The 19,839-nt window shown below is 44.2% G+C and overlaps 1 protein-coding gene across 1 annotated transcript in view; it reads left to right on the top strand.

The window, feature by feature from the left end:
* The window catches only part of LOC311060189 (testican-2), a gene marked incomplete at its 5' end in the record, with an annotated part of 43,162 nt that overhangs the window by 14,246 nt on the left and 9,077 nt on the right, over positions 1-19,839 (top strand). The window contains 4 exons of the mRNA XM_084078321.1: positions 4,777-4,882; positions 7,202-7,325; positions 10,713-10,835; positions 11,932-12,150. Coding sequence (XP_083934447.1) covers positions 4,777-4,882; positions 7,202-7,325; positions 10,713-10,835; positions 11,932-12,150 — 572 coding nt within the window. The remainder of the gene's footprint in view (positions 1-4,776; positions 4,883-7,201; positions 7,326-10,712; positions 10,836-11,931; positions 12,151-19,839) is intronic.

Genomic DNA, 19,839 nt, shown 5'->3' with positions numbered 1-19,839 from the left:
CTGTCACCTCTACAGTGGTGCCAGATGCGCAGCACAGAGAGCTTCTGGCTGCGGAGATCAACACTCTCCTGGTGAAGAGGGCCATCAGGGAAGTGCCGCGGACCACTCAGCAGGCTGGGTTCTTTTCCCACTACTTCCTCATCCCCAAGAAGGATGGGAGGTTGAGACCAGTGTTGGATCTGCGGGGACTCAACAAATTCTTGAGACCCCTGCGCTGCAGGATGCTGACGGTGCCGAGGGTCCGACAGGCCATCCTCCCAGGTGACTGGTTTGCCACAATCGACCTGGAGGATGCTTATTTTCAGATCCCAATATGGGAGGGGCACAGACGATACCTCAGGTTTGCCTTCAATGGCAGAACCTTCGAGTTCTGTGTCCTCCCATTCGGCATATCGTTGGCCCCTCGCACGTTTACGAGGTGCATGGACGCAGTCCTGGGACCTCTGCGGGGAGAGGGCCTTCGCATCCTGAATTACCTGGACGACTGGCTGGTGTGTGCCAGCTCAGAGATGCAGTGCCGCAACGACATGGCTCGGCTCCTGCAACATCTAGGGCACCTGGGCCTGCGCCTCAACAGGAAGAAGAGCAGGCTCCAGCCGGCACAATCCACAGAGTTCCTGGGCATGTGCTTGGATGCCAGGGCAGGGACCCTGTCCCTTACGCCGGTGAGACAGGCCGCCCTCAGGGCTTGCTTGTCTCAGTTGGGGGCCAGGCTGGGGGCCAGGGTGACCTGGAAGCTGTGCCTTATGGGGCTGATGGCAGCCACAGTACACGTCGTGCCCCTGGCTCTCCTGAACATGCGGCCAGTGCAGCGTTGCCTCCTGGGCCTGGGCCTTTGCCCGCTGAGGGACCGGCGGGTCATGGTGTTGGTGACACGCAGGCTGCGATTGGCCCTCCATTGGTGGGAGCAGCCGACCACTTTGGCAAGGGGCAACATGCTGGGGCCGGTGCTACGCCGCCAGGTCGTGTCCTCCGATGCCTCCCTGGTAGGCTGGGGGGCCGTCCACGAGGGCGAAGGCGCGAGTGGCCTTTGGCAGGCACCGTGGTTGACGCAGCACATCAACCTCCTGGAACTGCGGGCGATATATCTGGCGCTACTACGCTTCCAGCAGGTACTGAGAGACCGCCACGTCCTGGTAAGGACGGACAGCACGGTGGCAGCGGCATATGTCAACAGGCAGGGGGGCCTGGGCTCCCCTCGCCTTTGCAAACTGGCACGGGCAATATGGGAGTGGGCGCACCCCCGGTTCAAGTCCCTGAGGGCGATGTATGTACCGGGTCTGGAGAACGTCGCCGCGGATCGTCTCTCCCGAGGGGGACCCCTCACCGCGGAGTGGAGGCTGCACCCTCAGGTGGTGCACGAGATCTGGAACCGGTACGGCACCGCCGTGGCCGATCTGTTCGCCTCCAGAGAGACGACGCATTGCCCTCGCTTCTTCTCTATGGGGAGGGACGATCCCCCCCTGGGCACAGATGCGATGGCACATCAGTGGCCGCAGGGTCTCCTTTACGCCTTCCCTCCCTTTGTCCTCCTACACCCACTCCTTCAGAGAGTTCAGGTCGAGGAGGTGAGCCTCATCCTGGTGGCCCCCAACTGGCCCCAGATGTTCTGGTTCTCGGCGATTGCACCCCTTCTCCGAGGTCAGCCGTGGGAGCTCCCGATGCGCAGGGACCTCCTGTCTCAAGCCCACGGGACTCTCTTTCATCCCTTTCCCCAGGGACTCAGGCTCTGGGCTTGGCCCCTGAGAGGGCCGAGTTTCTAGCCATGGGGCTGCCCCCGCCGGTAGTTGCTACCTTGCTGGCAGCCCGGGCTCCATCGACGAGGACAGCGTATGCCTATCGATGGGCAACGTTCCGCTCTTGGTGCGATGCGAGAGGGCTGGATCCCCTCTCTTGTGGGGCCCAGGGCATCCTTCAGTTTCTCCAGGGAATGTTGGAGGCAGGCAGGTCTCCTACGACTGTGAGGGGGATGGTGGCAGCCATAAAGGCAAGCCGCGTTGGACCGCGGAAACTGACAGTGGATTGCTGCAACCTTATCGATCAGTTTCTTAAGGGGGCTCGTAGGGACCATCCCTTGCAGGGTAGGCCGGCAGCCCCCCCTTGGGATCTGGAAGTGGTACTGTCGGCCTTGCGGCACGGGCCATTCGAGCCACTGGAGACAGTAGAGCTGCAGTGGCTCTCCCTCAAGACAGCATTTTTGCTGGCGATGGTGACCGCGAAAAGAATAGGAGAGCTGCATGCCCTGTCGGTGCATGAGGAGTGCTGCCGCTTCTTGCCGGACGAGGCCGGGGTGGTACTGCGGCCCAACCCGGCATTCCACCCTAAGGTCTGGTCAGAGTCCCGAGCCGGTCAGTCCTTTGAGCTGCTCCCCTTCAACCCTCCGCAGGGAAGCGGTGAAGCAGGGCCGAGCGGGCAGTCCTTATTGTGCCCTGTCAGGGCCTTGAGGACCTACTGTCGGCGGACACAGGCCCACAGGACAACGGACCAGCTCTTTGTCTGTTATAGGCATAACCGCCTTGGAGAACCACTCTCGAAGGCTAGGCTCTCTCACTGGGTGGTGGAAACAATCCAAGAGGCGTACAGACAGGCAGGCAAGCCAGTCCCGTCAGGAGTACAGGCACACTCGACACGAGGCCTTGCTACCTCATGGGCGCTGTGGCGAGGTGCCTCGTTGTCCGAGATCTGTACGGCGGCCTCCTGGTCGGCGCCATCCACATTCACCAGGTTCTACTGCCTGAACGTGGCAGCCAGCACCCCCTTCGCGGAGCGAGTGCTGGGCTCCAGGCAGTAGAGCAGGTCATACTCACCGTGCCTCCGAGACCCCGGCTCCCGCAGGTCGGGCCGGGGCTCGGAGTGAGGTCATGCATAGGAAGCTAGCCCTGCGCCTTGCGGGCCAGGTGGCTAATCAGTTGACTGGCCGGACGCCAGCTGGGACTAGGTAGCGTCTTGCGCCTAGACCACGAGCCTTTTTTGACCGGCCTTAGCGTCTGGCGGGGCCGGCTGGGCCTAGGTAGCGTCTTGCGCCTAGGCCACGAGCCTTCTCTTTTTTTGACTGGCCTTAGCGTCTGGCGGGGCCAGCTGGGCCTAGGTAGCGTCTTGCGCCTAGGCCACGAGTATTACATACTTCATTGGATGGCAGGATTTTGGAGCACGCCTTGGGCTCTGATACTTCGGGCTTAAACTGCTTCGGGCTGCCGCGGGGGCAGCTAGGTCTGCTTATTTCCTCGCGGTGTGTCTTAGAGTGTTCCCGTACATATTGAATAATATGTAGTGGAGAGCCAGTCTCGACCACGATAGAGAACGGAAGGTTACATCCGATGTAACCCAGGTTCTCTGAGTGGAGAGACTGGCTCTCCACGAATGAGCCGCTCCGAAATTCGTGTCAATCAAAGTTAATCGAAGTGGCTCTGCCTGGGTGGGACTTAAATAGCCCACTGATCACAGATCAGGGCAGGGCCACCATGAGTGATGTGTCTTAAAGAGTATCCACGAGCACTGCCCCCCTGGGGTCAGTTCCCGTACATATTGAATAATATGTAGTGGAGAGCCAGTCTCTCCACTCAGAGAACCTGGGTTACATCGGATGTAACCTTCCGTTCTCAAAGATTTACTCTTCATGTGAAGATTAATATGTAATGGTCCACGTAACCCCATCTGAATATATTGTGCCAGGGACCCCCCCCCACACAAGATTTGTGGTGTTATAATGTTTCCAAAATATTCCACGATTTTTGGGAAAATAGCAGATCTACAAGCTCACAACGCGTCGCATCGCGATATCCGATGCATAATAGGTTTAGTGTGCTCATGTGGCTTATAGTCGCTTCTTTTGGGCTTGTTTTCATAGACCTGGTTGCTTGTTTCTCTCGCAGAATCTGACAACACTGCACAGGAGCTGATAATGCCTGTGGGTTACGCTCAGCGAGTGTATATAAAGTCATTCACTGTGTTAGCGAGTGTATCAAGCAGTGCAAGCTATTTGGGGCCATGGTGTCTGTTAGATGGATTATGTCCGTAGGGCTTTAACAGGAGAGTGTATTGGTTTATTATGACACCGTGTTCCATTTGCAGGGGAGGCTTTTTATAATAGAAAGCAATACTGTGCAACTTTAGTAGGATTGTGTCAAGCAAGCGTGACACTCATAATGTATATGCTGGCGGTCACTCAGAAAGTAAATATGGTTTAACCACTTAAACCCTCTCTACTTGGTAAATTGGACGTGATTTTGCTCTGTCCTTGTCTTGGACCGTTTTTTTTTCCCGTCTGCACCTTTGTCAGAAATAGCCGATCTACAAGCTCACAACGTGTGGATTCATGCTGGGGTTCAGGTGGTGAAGAATTAGAACCCACACGCACAAGCTAATGGTTTAGACTTCTTTATTTAATGGTTTAGACTTCTTTATTTAAAGTTAAAAAATAAGACGTTTCAATCCACGGACTTTTGTCAGGTCAATTTGTACAGTTTAACCCCTTAAGACCTGAGGCAGATTAAAAAAATAATGTCTAAATCCTAACGCTTTAAGAAATATATATTTATTCAAAGATTTGCACAAATTTTCACGATTTTACAAAAATAGCAGATCTACAAGCTCGTAGCGCGGCACTCGGTGCCGCGCTATGAGCTTGTAGATCTGCTATTTTTGAATAGCCTAAAGAAATCTAAAAGTGACACAGATGCGTTCCAGGTCTTAATGGGATAATTGTGCGTTCGATGTGTTCACCAGCAAGTAAATATCTGTTGCCTACGTCTTTTTTTTCCCCGCTCTCTTCCTCAGATTCCTCCATCAACAACCAAACGCCCCAGAAAGCAGCTGTAAGCCTTGCCCCGTGGTGCCGTCCTCGCCGGTATGCGGTTCTGACGGACACAACTACGCTTCCGAGGTATAAACAACAACGTCTCTGTTTATGTTTATCCCCCCCCCCTCCCCCCTTTGACGAGGGAATATTGTTCTCAGCCAGAATACCTAACGCTGACTTTATAGCCCGCTGTCCTCCTCGTCTCCATAAAACCTTGGTTTCAGAAATGAAATGTGCTCGTGTCATCATGTGAAATAATGAGAGGGGGGCTCAGTCATATAGCGTTTCCCGCTGTGCTGACATGTATATGTGAGCGCGGCAGGGCCAGCGCGGTACATCACTGCTAGCAGGGAGTTGAGCGCGGGGTGCCGTGATTAATGGCTGACGCGGGCTTTGAGCGGCACCGCCAATGCACCGGCCACTGCCAGCATTCTTTATTGATTTATGTATAGTTTTTAATTTTGACCTTGTACGAGGAGGCGTTGGGGAAAAAAATGACAACTCACTCCGCCGGACCACCTTTCACTAAGCGCAGTGTCTCATCTGAATGAGCAATCGCTTTTTCTGCAGTCACCCCCATAAATATTTTATCTGTCTCCCTGCCTCGGCCTCTCACTCTCGCCCTCCCTCCCTCCCTTCCCCCGTCCCTTGTCAGTGGTGGAAAGTTACATCTACTCAAGTACTGTACCTTAACAGTAGTAGTTAGGTAAATAGGTTCTTAAAGTAATTTTTTTTGGCACATGAAGCACATAAAGCACTTTTACATAATATCCATTTTCCAACACTTCAACTCCTGTACATCTCAGAGGCAAATATTGTTTTTTTACTCCACTGCAATTATTTGAAAACTCGAGTTGCTAGTTACTTAGTTAGTTGCCCTATTTTATACTATATGCCTGTACAAGCGTTCACAAGAGCTTGTAGAGCAGCTATGAATTGCCAAATTGTGAAAACATTTAGTACTTTTGCTTTGGTACAGGAAGTATATTTTGATGCCAATACCTTTGTACTTTTACTCAAAGTAAAATTAAGAATCTGAGTAGTAGACTTCCCACTGTCATGAAATTCCTGGAAATATTTTGAAATTAGAAAAACGGTTTTCAAGGCCCCGAAAAGACTTAACTTAAAGTAATTAATCAACTGCTTTGGAAAATGTTTGGATATACATTGTTTTTGTCTAACATTGCGTGAAATAATGTGACATGGTAAAATGTAGTGCTGCGCTGAACGAGCTGCGTGAGTGAGTGTGGTATACAGGATGTCACGTGACAAAAATAATAAATCTACAAGCTAACGACACGTTGCACCGCGATACCTTGTTAGCTTGTAGATCTGTTCTTTTTGTCACGCGACGTCTTCGCTCAAGTGCATTCATAGAACAGAGCCTTGGTAATGGCACCGTATGATCACTACAGGCCCGGAAATTAGATAAAATACTTTGAAAAATGTATGGAAACGTTTTTGAAAATTCATTGTTAAAAATGTGTGGGAATGTCTGGAGTACTTCTTCCTTCACTGTACCTCATTCCTCCTAGGCGTGTCACAATTATTACATAATCGTCTACAATAATTGCAATTATTTGAGATAATCGTAATTATTTTTGCATAATCGTCATAGTTGTCAAAATTGAAAGCTTGCAGATCTGCATGCCCTGTGCAATTTTTTTTTTTTTTTTTTTTACATTTTTATCCCACAATTTTGTAACCCATATTTTTTCACCCAGTGCCAATTGCCTATGTAATCCTGGGCACTACTCTCCCTCTGCCAGCCTAGGTAGAGCCCAAGCTGGAGCTCATGCCTCCTTCAATGCATGAGGAGGGGGAGGTTCCCTGGTTAGACGTAGCGCGTGGAAGGAACACGTTGTTCCGACCAGTTCCCTTCCCCTCCATCAGACGCCCTGGCTGACCAGGGGGAGGCAGTATAGTGACCAGGATTACTGCATGTTTTTGTGAGGGTACCTACCCTGCCCTGTGCAATTCTCAATTACAAAGCCTAAAAGGCGAAAACATAATAATAGTAACTTTATTTGTATAGCACCTTTCATACAAAATTGCAACCCAAAGGGCTTCACATCAAGACAATAAACAGTAGAATGCCAGAAAAAAACAGAATTGGCAAACAGAATCATAACTAAACAATGTAGTTAAACTAAAGATCAAGTCAACATAGGGCAGAATTATACACATCAGTCAAAATAGAAATAGCAATGCAAAATAAAATAAAATAAAATATTAATTCTGATTCGTAACGTTCCAATGTTCAATGCCAGAAGAAACACAACAAAATCGTTAATCGCAAATTATTCGTATGACAATGAATCGACTTCAAATTATGTAATGGTGTCACAGCCCTAATTCCTCCCCTCTCTCTCTCTCTCTCTCTCTCTCTCTCTCCCTCTCCAGTGTAAGCTGGAGCAGCAGGCCTGTCTGACGGGCAAGGAGCTGAGTCTGAAGTGCAGTGGCCTGTGTCCTTGTGCCACCGCTCCCACTCCCATCATCACACACCATCCCGACGACAGCAAGCACGGCAAGTATAGCCTCTTCTCTGCCTTTTTTTTACCAGGTTCACTAAGACGGTGGTTTCTCAAACTGCTCTCAGAGTTACAGGCCTGTAAGGTTTGTAAGTTGTTTTTTTTTGTTTCATTTAACCCATTAAGACCTGAGGCCGATTCTACAAATGTCTTTTAAATCCCAACAGTTTTCTGAAAAAACGTATGTTTCTATATCAGTGGTTGTCAAACTTTTTCATGTCAAGGACCCCCAAAATGATATGTATTTCCGACCCCATCTCAAAATGTTTTGTTCCAGAGACCCCCAGAAGCAAAGAGTTACAAATTTTCGCTTTAAACAATATATATTCAAAGATTTGCACACATTTTCACGTAAAATAATGATTTTTAGCTCAAATGAAAAAGTGACACCATGCGTTCCAGGTCTAAATGGGTTCAATTATTTAGTTATTAGTTATTGGTTATAGAGCTGTAAAAGTGCATTTGGTTCCCAAATATCAATAATTTAGCTAGAGTAGGAGTCCTTGAGGGGGGTTCCAGGGGGTCCCCGCTCCCCACTTTGAGAACTGCACCAGGAAGCGTATAGCTAGCAAGCACACAACGCTATGGCGGGAATCCTCGTGTAGGACACAACTCCAGTTTCCTCCCCCATGCGATGTTTACACTAACGGGATCAATACCGGCCAATCTCAGAGATCGAGGTTAGCTAGATTATCCCCCTGTGATGAAAACGGTCTTTCAATCATGTAGTAATTAATTATTTAGAGTGTACACTATCAGTCATTGCAACCAAACAGTATTGATCGTCCGCGGGGCTCCTGGGCGCATGTGAAAATGCCAATTGATCAAACGTATGAAATGTTACTCCTGTTTTCTCATCTGCAGACCCAAGTAGGGTATTTAGTCTGAAACTCAACCTGGATTTCTATTGGGGAAAAAACGGCGAGATGCTGGCGGACGGTTAATTGCATAAATTGTGTTTTTTCTCAGATCACCAGATAACACACTTACTGTATGAAACGTAGCATTAAAGTCCAATAGACTAGAGGCTCTTGTTTTACAAACATTACTGTTCAGGGGCAAAACTGCTTTGTTTGCCGGTCAACATGTAGTCAAAATGCTTTCATAATAATAAGAATTAAGGAATGTGTTTTGAATCTTGTTCTAAATGACTTGACCACCACAGTAATGGAAGTTATTTCGTATTTTGCAACTTGTTGAACAGGAGCTGTGCAGTGAATAACCCCATCCAAGTATGTATAGAAAATATATCAAACTGATCGAAAACATTAAATAACCACTTAATACATACAGCGAGTTAACCAGCTGTAGTCAATTTTCAATCCAGTGCATCTGCACACCAATAGTGGATAAGCTCGTATAGTGTAGCCTACAGCAGTGGTTTTCAAACTTTTTCATGTCAAGGACCTCCAAAATCATATGTATTTGGCCGCGGACCCCTATCTCAAAATATTTTGTTCCAAGGACCCCTAGAAACAAAGATTTGAGTTACAGATGTTCGCTTAAAAACATATATATATTCAAAGATTTGCACACATTTTCACGATTTTTCTAAAATAGCCCATACCGCGTAGCCTATAGCCCATAGCCTAATACTATGCATAGCCTATAGTCCAAGCCCATAGCGCGGCACTCTGTGCCACGCTATGAGCTTGTAGATCTTCTATTTTTGATTAGCCAAAGTATAAAAGGTTAAAATGATTGTGATGCTATATTAACACATTTAGCTGGGGATCCCCTGGGGGTCCCCGGACCCCACTTTGAGAACCAATGGTGTAGCCTATACAGTATATCTAGTATCAGCAACCAGGTTTCAATGCAATGCTCAATAATGAAGCTGTAATGTTATTTGTGAAAACCATAACCGTACAGCTTTCCTTGCTTCCAGGTCTTTAATTACAACAGCACAGTGAACGTGTTGACAAGCCTCCTATCTCCGTTCTGCTCCAAAAGTGTTAACAAACTACGAATCCATTTTGTCACATTATCCAGTGCACATTTTCTTGGTACACTTTGTGTTATAATTGCTGCTATTCTAAGGTTAGCTTTCAAACAGCTTCTTGCTACAACTCGGAAAAAAAGCCATTTCATATGCACAGTGGTGTAAATTAACTAAGTACATTTACTCAAGTACTGTACTTAAGTACAATTTTGAGGTACTTTTACTTTACTGGAGTATTTCCAATCTTCTATTCTTTTACTTCTACTCCACTACATCTCAGAGGAAAATATTGTAATTTTACTCTGCATCGCGACGGATTGTGAGCTTGTAGATCGGCTATTTTCAAATGGCCGAAATGTATATAGGGCTGAAGTGGTTAATGTATGTTTTGTAATAATAATCCAAATCTACAAAGTAACTAGTAACTAAAGTTTTAAAATAATCGTAGTGGAGTAAAAGTACACTATTTTCCCACTGAGATGTAGCAGAGTAGAAGTAAAAATATTGGAATTTGGAAATACTCAAGTAAAGTACAAATTCCTCTAATGTGTACTTAAGTACCAGTACTTGAGTAAATGTACTTAGTTACTTTACGCCACTGGATGTCAGTGTGGGAGAAAGTGAGCCATATACGTGTAGTTTTGCAGCGAGGGAGCCCGGCCTTTCACAACACACTTCAAGTTGTGTTATCTTTACTGTATGTCAGCGCGAACACTGTGATGCCATACTGAGCCCCCTCGGGGGCAGGTGAGACAGAATGCTGATGCTAAGGGTTTTTTCCAGTGGTGTAAAGTAACTAAGTACATGTACTCAAGTACTGTACTTAAGTACAATTTTGAGGCTTTTTTTTTTTACTTTACTGGACTATTTCCAATTTTCAGTACTTTTACTTCTACTCCACTACATCTCAGAGGCAAATATTGTACTTTTACTCCGCTACAATTATTTGAAAACCATAGTTACTAGTTACTTTGCAGATACAAATCATGATATCATGAAACATACATGAACCACTTTAGCCCTATTTTACACATAGGCTATTTTAAAATAGCCGATCTACAAGCTCACAACGCGTCGCATCGCGACGCGTTGTGAGCTTGTAGATCTGCTATTTTCAAACATTTTAGTACTTTTACTTTTGGTACTTTAAGTACATTTTGATACCAATACTTTTACTCAAGCTAATTTTGAATTCCGGACTTTTATTTGTAACAGAGTATTTCTATCTATATTGCACTATTGGTACTTTTACTTAAGTAAAGAATTTGAGTACTTTTTTTCCCACCACTGCTTTACTGTAATGTCAGCGGGAACACTGTGATGCCATGCTGAGCCCCCTTGGGGGGGCAGCTGAGACAGAATTCTGATGAGTACTGTGTGCTAAGGGGGGTTTTAACGCTGCGGATGGTGTGTGATGTGATGTGATGTGATGTCCCCTCAGAGAGCTGCACCGGACAGGACCTGGCGGACCTGGGCGACCGCCTCAGAGACTGGTTCCAGCTCCTCCATGGCAACGCTAAGCAGAACAACTCTGGCAAACCCGGAGGCGGCACCACCGCTTCAGGTTAGGGCCTATAGGGGGCACTGCAGCTATACTGTAGTTGTAGTATAGTCCCCCCTCATAAAGCTGTTTTCTTTTTCCTCCACTACTAGCCTCCTCTACTAGCCTGTGCAGTACAACTTAAAGGGATAGTTCACCCCAAAAAATACTATTTTTTTAATTGATTTACCACCCCATGGAGAATTGAATTCATGGATATTTTTTTGTTTTTGTCGCATTCCTAAGCCAATGATTTGATGACTATAGGAGACACAAAGGAGACTCTTTGTGTCTCCTACCGGAACTGATGCCGGTCATCAAATTATTGGCTTAGGAATGTGACAAAAACAAAAAAATATCCATGAATTCAAGTCTCCATGGGGCGACTAATCGATAGAAAAAAAAGTAATTTACTGTATGTCGGAGCTAGAAATGAGACTCACTTTAATTTATGCATGCAATGAATGTATAGTACTTGACTTTGAAACTGGAGTAAGGACACACCAACTACTATCGAAAATACACAGCACAGGTACATACTGTATATCGTCGCTGTCGGGCAGATACTCTTATCTCCGTTTTTTTTACTTCTTGAGTTTTTTCGTAAATGAACGCCCTACTTGACCATTCTACAGCGTCACACAAAAGGAGCAGACCCACAAGCTCGATACGCGGCGCGTTTTGAGCTTGTAGACATATGAGGTTTTCCACCCGACAAGAGACGATGCGGCCCCACCGCACTTTTATTGTACCTCTGTGGCGGAATCTGCCAATGCTTTGTCAATGCAAATGCGTGGAGTCTTGGAAAAAATCTGCAAGACCATGAATCCACGCATTTGCATTGACAAAGCATTGGCAGATTCCAGATTATATATATATTATTTGTTAAAAGCATTAAAAAAACATAAATGTAAATACGTAATTCATACCTACAGAGATTTCTGGAATGCATAGATTGATAGATATACACATGAACAAATTCAACAATGTTGTGGGCATACGTGTCTAGATTTCCTTCACAGCGTTTTTTTTTTGCCATTATGCAAAAAGCCAAGCATGTAGTTAACTGAGAAAATGCAATGCTCAATGCAAATTTTCCTTTTTTTTTGGTGTCCTACAGTGCTGGACAAGAGCCTGGTAGCGAGCTGCAAGGATTCCATTGGCTGGATGTTCTCCAAGCTGGACACCAACGGTGACCTCTATCTGGATCACGCCGAGCTCGCAGCGATTAACCTGGACAAATACGAGGTCTGCATCCGGCCCTTCTTCAACTCCTGTGACAGCTACAAGGACGGCAAGGTCTCCACGGCCGAGTGGTGCTTCTGCTTCTGGAGGGAAAGTGAGTGGAAAGAAGGGGGGATCTTTTAGGAGGGGGGGAGAACTCGGATCAATGCTGCTTGTATGTTATTAACCCATTAACCCATTAAGACCTGAAGCCGATCTCTACAAATGTCCTCTAAATCCCAACAGTTTTCTGAAAAACGTATGTTTCTTTATCAGTGGCGCTCAATCTATTTCATGTCAAGGACCCCCAAAATGATATGTATTTGGCCGTGGACCCCAATCTCAAAATATCTTGTTCCAGGGACCCCCAGAAGCAAAGATTTGAGTTAAAAATGTTTGCTTTAAAACAGATTTGCACACATTTTCTTGTTTTTTCAAATTTCAAAAAGTGTAAAATAATGCTTTTTAGCCCAAATCTAAACATGACACAGATGCATTTTTCAGAAAACTCTTGGGATTTAGAACAGTGATTTAGAACGGTGGTTTCTCAAAAATTGCAGATGTACAAGCTTGCAGCGCATCACTTCAAGCCTGTACATCTGCTATTTTGGAATAGTGTTGAATTTCTTTTAACACGAATTTTCTCTTCTGGGTGTCGATGGCTCAAAGCATTTTCAGATCCGCAGCCAAATTTATATCAATTTGGGGGTCCAAAGTTTGAGAACTACTGATTTAGAAGGCATTTGTAGAATCGGCCTCAGGTCTTAATGGGTAAAAAATAAAAAATGAAGACAAGGAACTGTTATGTGTGACGGCTGCTTTCAGCTGCAGAGCAGCTATACACGGTTCCTGCTTCTTTGTGATGCTAATGGCATATTTGTAATAGGAATAGTAGTAGTAGTAGTTGTTGGGGTTCCTTGACATGAAAAAGTGATTTACGTTAGGGCTTATATTCTGTCGCAGGAGAAAATGTACAGTACATCTTTATGATATGACAGGAATCATCAATCGATGGATACATCTTTGAGATTCAGACGTCAGACAGAGGACGTCTGTCTACCTCGGAACACATCATGCCTGGCACATATTGATGTATGTGTGTATTTATGAGAACATAGTCGACCGCTCAACATCTATAAATTGTACATTCAGATCAGCCAGGCCAGATGCCCCGCCTCTCTCAAAGCATCAAGAGACGCTGTCTGCATAGATGAAAGTTTCATATCCATAACAGGCACTGTGCCTTTGAGAAATGGAGCTGTTGGGAATAGAATTATTCTGCATGGCTATGGGCCCAATCCCGTGACTATAAATATAAATAAGATGTGCTCTCTCTGAAAACATATGCCATGAACAGATCCTTAACCATATTATACCCCACATACTTCGTTGACCGGGGTCCCCCAGGGGTCTATACTAGTTGGTCCCCTCCTTTTCCCCCCCCTCTACACCAAATCGTTTCAGCGAAAATAGCTGATCTACAAGCGTGCGACGCGTTGTGAGCTTGCAGATCTTGTAGTAACATTTTCTGAGCTTGTTGAACATTTTTCTACTTAATGTTCAACGATCATGACATGCCCAGAAAAGGGACGCTAGGGTTTATTTGTTTAAATGTAAAAGTACTCATTATGCAGTATGTCCCATTTCACAAGTTTTCAGATGTTTGAAATGTCTAAAAATCTTTTGAAAATAGCAGATCTACAAGCTCACGTCGCATCGCAACGCATTGTGACCTTGTAGGTCGGCTATTTTCAAATGGCCAAAATGTATCTAGGGATGAAGTGGCTGATGTATGTTTTGTAAAAATGTATCAAAATCTACAAAGTAACTAGTAACTAAAGTTTTCAAATAATTGTAGTGGAGTAAAAGCTCAATATTCGTCTCTGAGATGTAGTGGCGTAGAAGTAAAAGTATTGGAAATAAATTGGAAATGCTTTAGTAAAGTAAAAGTACCTACAATTTTTACTTAAGTACAGTACTTGACTAAATGTATTTAGTTACTTTACACCACTGGGCATTACCGAATGCAACAACATTGAGAGAGAGATTGACCGAGGCGGGCATCATCATCAACATATTACGGTATGTTCCCTGGACCCTTCCCCCCTCTTAGTATGCTTCAAATCTCAGGTGAGGAATGTAGTGCAGATCATGAGGGGCGCGATAGCTCTCTCAAATAGAAGGGGCGAGATTGGGCATCCCTACATCGTGCCCCTGCAGGAAATACTGTGGATTAATATTATTAGTGTGCACTGAACTGAAGACATTGGGGACGAGTATATAGCAATTGTACCCGTGATAGAAAGTTCGGGCCAAAACCGAATCTCTCCAGACTCTGAAATAGGTAACACTTTTCAAGCACTTTTTCAGAAGAGAAATAATTGCCTCGGGTTGTGGTTGACTGGGATCTGATGGATGTCTAATGTTTTGAAAGCCGGTGAATATATATATTTTTGAAGTTTAAAAGGCAGGGTTAAACCCCCCCCCCCCCCCTCTGGAATGGAGAAATAATAGAAGGTAGGGTAGACTCTTGGCCGGGGGTCTTCAACAGGGGGTCCGGGACCCCTAGGGTGTCCTCAGAGTCAGACTAACTACAGGGGGTCCGCCAAATCCTTTTGTGATGGGGAACATAAGCCGAAAAATAGCAGATCTACAAGCTCGTAGACCGTCTATTTTCTGAGAGTTGGCGTAGCCGTAGAGGGAAAAAGAGCAGATCAAGTACAGAGCCAACGGTCCAGTTGGCTAAATATTGAGGGTTTAAAATGATACATTGCTGAAAATACACATTAACATGAATCCAACATATTAATAGAAAAGATAATAATAATATATAATAATAATATTGTAACGCACTTTATATTTGAACCAAATCTCAAAGTGCTACATTTCAAGAAAAACCTTATTAAAAAATAATTAACAATACTACTAATAAAAACAATGAAATGACTACAATTCAGATCAATGGTCAACTATACACAGCTAAGAAAAAGTTTAAAAAGAACAAACACACATAAGGCATCAATATGTATTGCTAGGCAAATGCCTTGTTAAAAAGAAAGGTTTTTAGTCCCGTTTTAACAGCGTCAATGGACTGTGGTGCTCTCAGATTCCAGCATTCCACAGCCTCCTTTAGAGAGGAGGGGGCATTGCTGTGGATGCACTGATAGGTAAGGAGGGAGACCTTGAACTCTATCCTAAAGGAGACGGGAAGCCAGTGGAGCGAATATTAATAGAAAAGACAATGTGTAAACAAAGAAACAAACAAAACATTCATTGACACAACACTGACGATAGTGCTGTCAAACAAGTCTATGAAGCCATCTATAAGAAAAAGGTTTAATCTGCAACACAATTTTATACAATAAGCAGTGGGGGTCCCTGCTTCATCTCTCTCTCAGCTAAGAGGTCCTTGGCCTGAAAAACATTGAAGACCCCTGCTGTAGGCGATGAGCGAAGACCTTAGCCAACCATTGACCCACAACTAAGGGGATGCTTTTCCCGTTTAAGTAGAACAGAAATAGGAACGTTAGGGGTGTGCCGATATATCGTCCCGCGATATATCGCGATACGTTTTCGCGACGATATGTATCGTTTTGGGAAAAAAATTTTTTTTTTTTTTTTTTTTACACCAATCAAAATAATCAGTCATGCAAACAGCCCCGAGGTGAAAAGGGTGACAACATGTTGTTTTTTTTCGGGTCAGGTGTCACACTATTGCCCTATTTGGATTCAAAACGGCTGAAAAGCTACAAGTTTGCATGTCTGAATAATGCAAAAACAGAATTATTTGTTTGCATTTCCTTTTTTTCTCCCCCATTTATTTTCATAATAAAAAAAGTGCGTATCGTATCGTATCGAAATCGTATCGAAGTTGTGAGCCAAATATCGTATCGTATCGTTTCGTGAAATTAGTGTATCGGCACACCCCTAAGGAACGTCATAGAAAGTTGGTGGCCTTCAACAAAGGATTCCTCAGAAACCAAGGGCAAGATTGGCAGCAACTTGTCCCCAAATCTCGTGAAAAATTCAACAGTAAATCCATCAGGTACTGGAGCTTTTGCATTTTGTAAAGGGCTGCTCTGATTTTCTCCTTACACAGAGGTCCTTCAAATTGCTCCATGAATGATTCACTTACTTGAGGTAAATTTATGCTCTGCGAAAACAAACAGAGTTTAGAAAGATCACGGATCACCTCTGAAGTGTAAAGAGATGACTAAAATGTATATATTTTTTAACTCATTATGAATCACTCATCATCAGAAATCTGTTGATTGTGATCAGAGAAGAGGTTTTGAACTGTTTAATAATCTGTTGGGTGAGAACCTTGCCTGCCTTATCTGAATATTCATGTAGGCTAGAGAGAGACTCTAGTAATAGCTGTTTTGTATGTAGGCCTGTCACAATTAATACATAATCGCAATTATCGATTATTATGTCGCACCTTCAGCCTGGCTGGAGTTTGTGTATTGATACGGTTAACCCTTTAAAACCGGGAAAGCGCCCGTGTCATATTCGATTTCTGCGTTGGCTATTGAAAAATAGCAGATATACAAGCTCACAGCGCGTCACTCCGTGCACATCTGATTGTATTTTTTACATTTTTGAAAAATCTCGAAAGTGTGAGAACTACTGATTTAGAAGGCATTTGTAGAATCGGCCTCAGGTCTTAAATGCTTCATCAGCCAGCAAGACATTGCTTAATCCATTAAGACCGGGAACGCATCTGTGTCAGCTTGTAGATCTGCTATTTTTGAAAAATCGTTAAAATGTGTGCAAATCTTTGAATATATATATATTTTGAAAGCGATCATTTGTAAAATATGTTGTTCCAGCGACCTCCAGAAGCAAACATTTGAGTTACAAATGTTCGCTTTAAATAAGATATATTCAAAGATTTGCAAAAATGTTCGTGATTTTTCAAAAATAGATCTACAAGCAGATCTACAAGCTCATAGCGCGGCACCGAGTGCCGCGCTACGAGCTTGTAGATCTGCTATTTTTGAATAGCCAAAGAAATCTAAAATGACAGAGATGCGTTCCCGGATTGAATGGGTTAAACGCCCATGGCGCTCAGTAGCATTCGTCGGGGAGGATTACTGAAATACCCATCATGGTCAGATATAACAATGCCTTCATGCCTGCTGCAATCTCTAACCGAGGTCAGCTACTGGCTTATCGATTAGATCACAATCAATGTGAGAATAGGAATGATGCACGTGGGAGAAGAATGTAATCAAATCTGGAGGAAACGCCAGGGATCATCAGACATATCATTACCTGGAGTATATAGGTATACTGTACATATTAACAGGGTTCGATTTGTAAAAAAAACAACAATCACTTAACTTTTCACTAATCTGCCCAAAATATAGGTTGCCAGGATTAAAGGAGTAGTTCACCCAAAATAATACTTATTTTATATCAATTACACACCCCATGAAGCCTTGAATTCATGGATTTTTTTTTTTTGCATCCCTAAGCCAATAATTTGATGACCGGGTGCATTTCCGGTAGGAGACACAAAGAGTCTGTTTTGTGTCTCCTACCAGATACATTAGTATCTTTCCGCCGGTAATCAAGTTATTGGCTTAGGAATGCGGGAAAAAAAAGAAAAAAACATGAATTCAATGCTTCATGGGGTGTGTAATTGATATAAAATAAGTAATTGTTTGGGTGAACTACTCCTTTAATGTGGTTAACATATTTTTGTTATTACATTTTTAAATTGGGATATTATCAAACATAAATATCAAACATCAATCAGTCTACATGTCCAAAAAAGGAAATGCATGTAATTCAATCTGACCAGAAGAAGGGATAAATAATGTATATTTTTTTAAATGATGCTTTGGATTATATATCAAAAGCAGAGGATCCTCCCCCCCATCCCGCCAAGCAAATGCAATCTGTAGTAAGGAATAGTCTTTGAATGCATTTAGCGAGGAAATCTTCCACATCTGTGGATAACCTTGAAGGAGTATGAAGAGCCGTTGGAGGTGAGATGCAGCTCAGCTATATGGTGGAGACCATTTTGATGCATGCCTGTCTGAGCGCAGCCTTGACCGGTGTCAAGGTTACCCTGCAGCTGCTGAGCTCTGCACTCAACAACCAGTGTTAATTTTGACAGCAAATTTTGATTTAGTTTTAGTCATATTTTAGTCATCTGAAAAGTTTTAGTTTTAGTCGACTAAATATCATAAGATCTTAGTCGACTAAATCTACAGTTGATTTTGTCGACAAAAATGTATTTTGGCGGGCCTTGATGGCGTCGTCGTAATGGCTGATTTTACACTTGGTTGCATGCTGAAAATAGCCGATCTACAAGCAAGTTGTGAGCTTGTAGATCTGCTATTTTCAGAGCACAACACCCGAGCGCAACCAAGCATAAAATTACTTGTCTTTTAGTTCCACTGGACCTCTTCTCCACTAGTCCCTCACTAACATTTTAGTCTAGCTTTTATTTGTCAACGAAATTGTCAATATATTTAGTCTTAGTTTTAGTCATCGTAGCTTAGTTTTTTTTTTGTTTTCGTCAGTGAAAAAAGGTAGTCGACGAACATTTTTCCTCATACAGTAGTTTTAAGTCAACACTGCACTCAACCCTTGCCCTTTCAAAATGTGAGCTCCCCCTTATTTCTGGATATTGGTAGGATCACCAGTAGTAGTACTGTAGCCACGCTATTGTGGGTCTAGGTTGGTCGGCGGGTATGGGTTTAGGCACCAGGGATGTGTGAGCGCTGGTCTATAAAGCACCGGAGGGTTAGTTATTAATATCCCAGAACACGGCGCATTCGCCATTTTCTGCATCCTCAGTTTCTGACGCCAGCTTTCTCCAGGTTATAATTCTGGTCCCGTGGCTTCAGTTTCCCAATCGCCTGTTTGAGTTCCAAAGTGGTATGTTCCATCAATCGATTATATAGCATATGCCCTTGATTTTCTGAATAGTGGCAGCCATCTCGGTTTGTGTTGAGCGCAAACGCCGTCTCAGCTCTGAACTCTCTTTTTAGAGGCAATGTTAGCTTTGGTTTAAGGGTGTATTCATAAGCGTTATCCTATTACGACACTTGCTATCACATTGATCAGACCTTTAACCCACCAAAGGCATGGCCCAGATGACATTGATCCCTTCCACAATTATTCAGCGCTGGCTGCTGGTATTTATATACTTTCTGTCAGGAACACTCACGTCAAAGTAGATTTAACCATTTATTGCAACAAATGGAATACAGTTAAATTTGGCGTTAAAGGCTCCGCTCTTGGAGATATTCCCTGAATTTTGTCCAAGCAGCATGCTAAGCACAATCAGGGAATGTTAAGCAAACGACCCATAGGGATACAATATCAAACAATAAGCAATACATTGACAAATTAGCTTGAATTAGCAGATATGATATCACAAGTATTTGAGCCTATGCCAGACTCTGATCAAAAGGTGGAGGCTGGGGTGGAGGAGGCAGCTAAGCAGCAGTGAAGCAGGCAGTAAGGCAAGCAGAGAGAGACCTAGTGAATGCAAAACCGTATTTAAAGGAACCTCTTTTGTTAAGGCGTGAGCTGTGATTGGAGTATGAATGTGTGACGTAATGACCAGCAGAGCTGTGAATGGGGAATAGGAGGCTAAGCTGATGTCCACATCAGCCGACTGACAGCCGATTACAGCTGAGGCGTGCAAGACTTCTGTGTCCTGCATGAACTAACGCTATGCTTCATTTGGAGCATGATTGAAATAATTTGCGTAATTCACCACTGACCCTTTAAGTAGCCACAATATGAACAGGAATTGTTGATTAAAGGGGGGTTGCCTCTC

This window comes from Gymnoscopelus microlampas (assembly GCF_963454915.1).
Source record: "Gymnoscopelus microlampas genome assembly, chromosome: 14".
In the NCBI taxonomy this organism is placed as follows: domain Eukaryota; kingdom Metazoa; phylum Chordata; class Actinopteri; order Myctophiformes; family Myctophidae; genus Gymnoscopelus; species Gymnoscopelus microlampas.
Note: the sequence above shows the minus strand (reverse complement) of the source record. Positions and strands in the feature narration are given on the sequence as shown.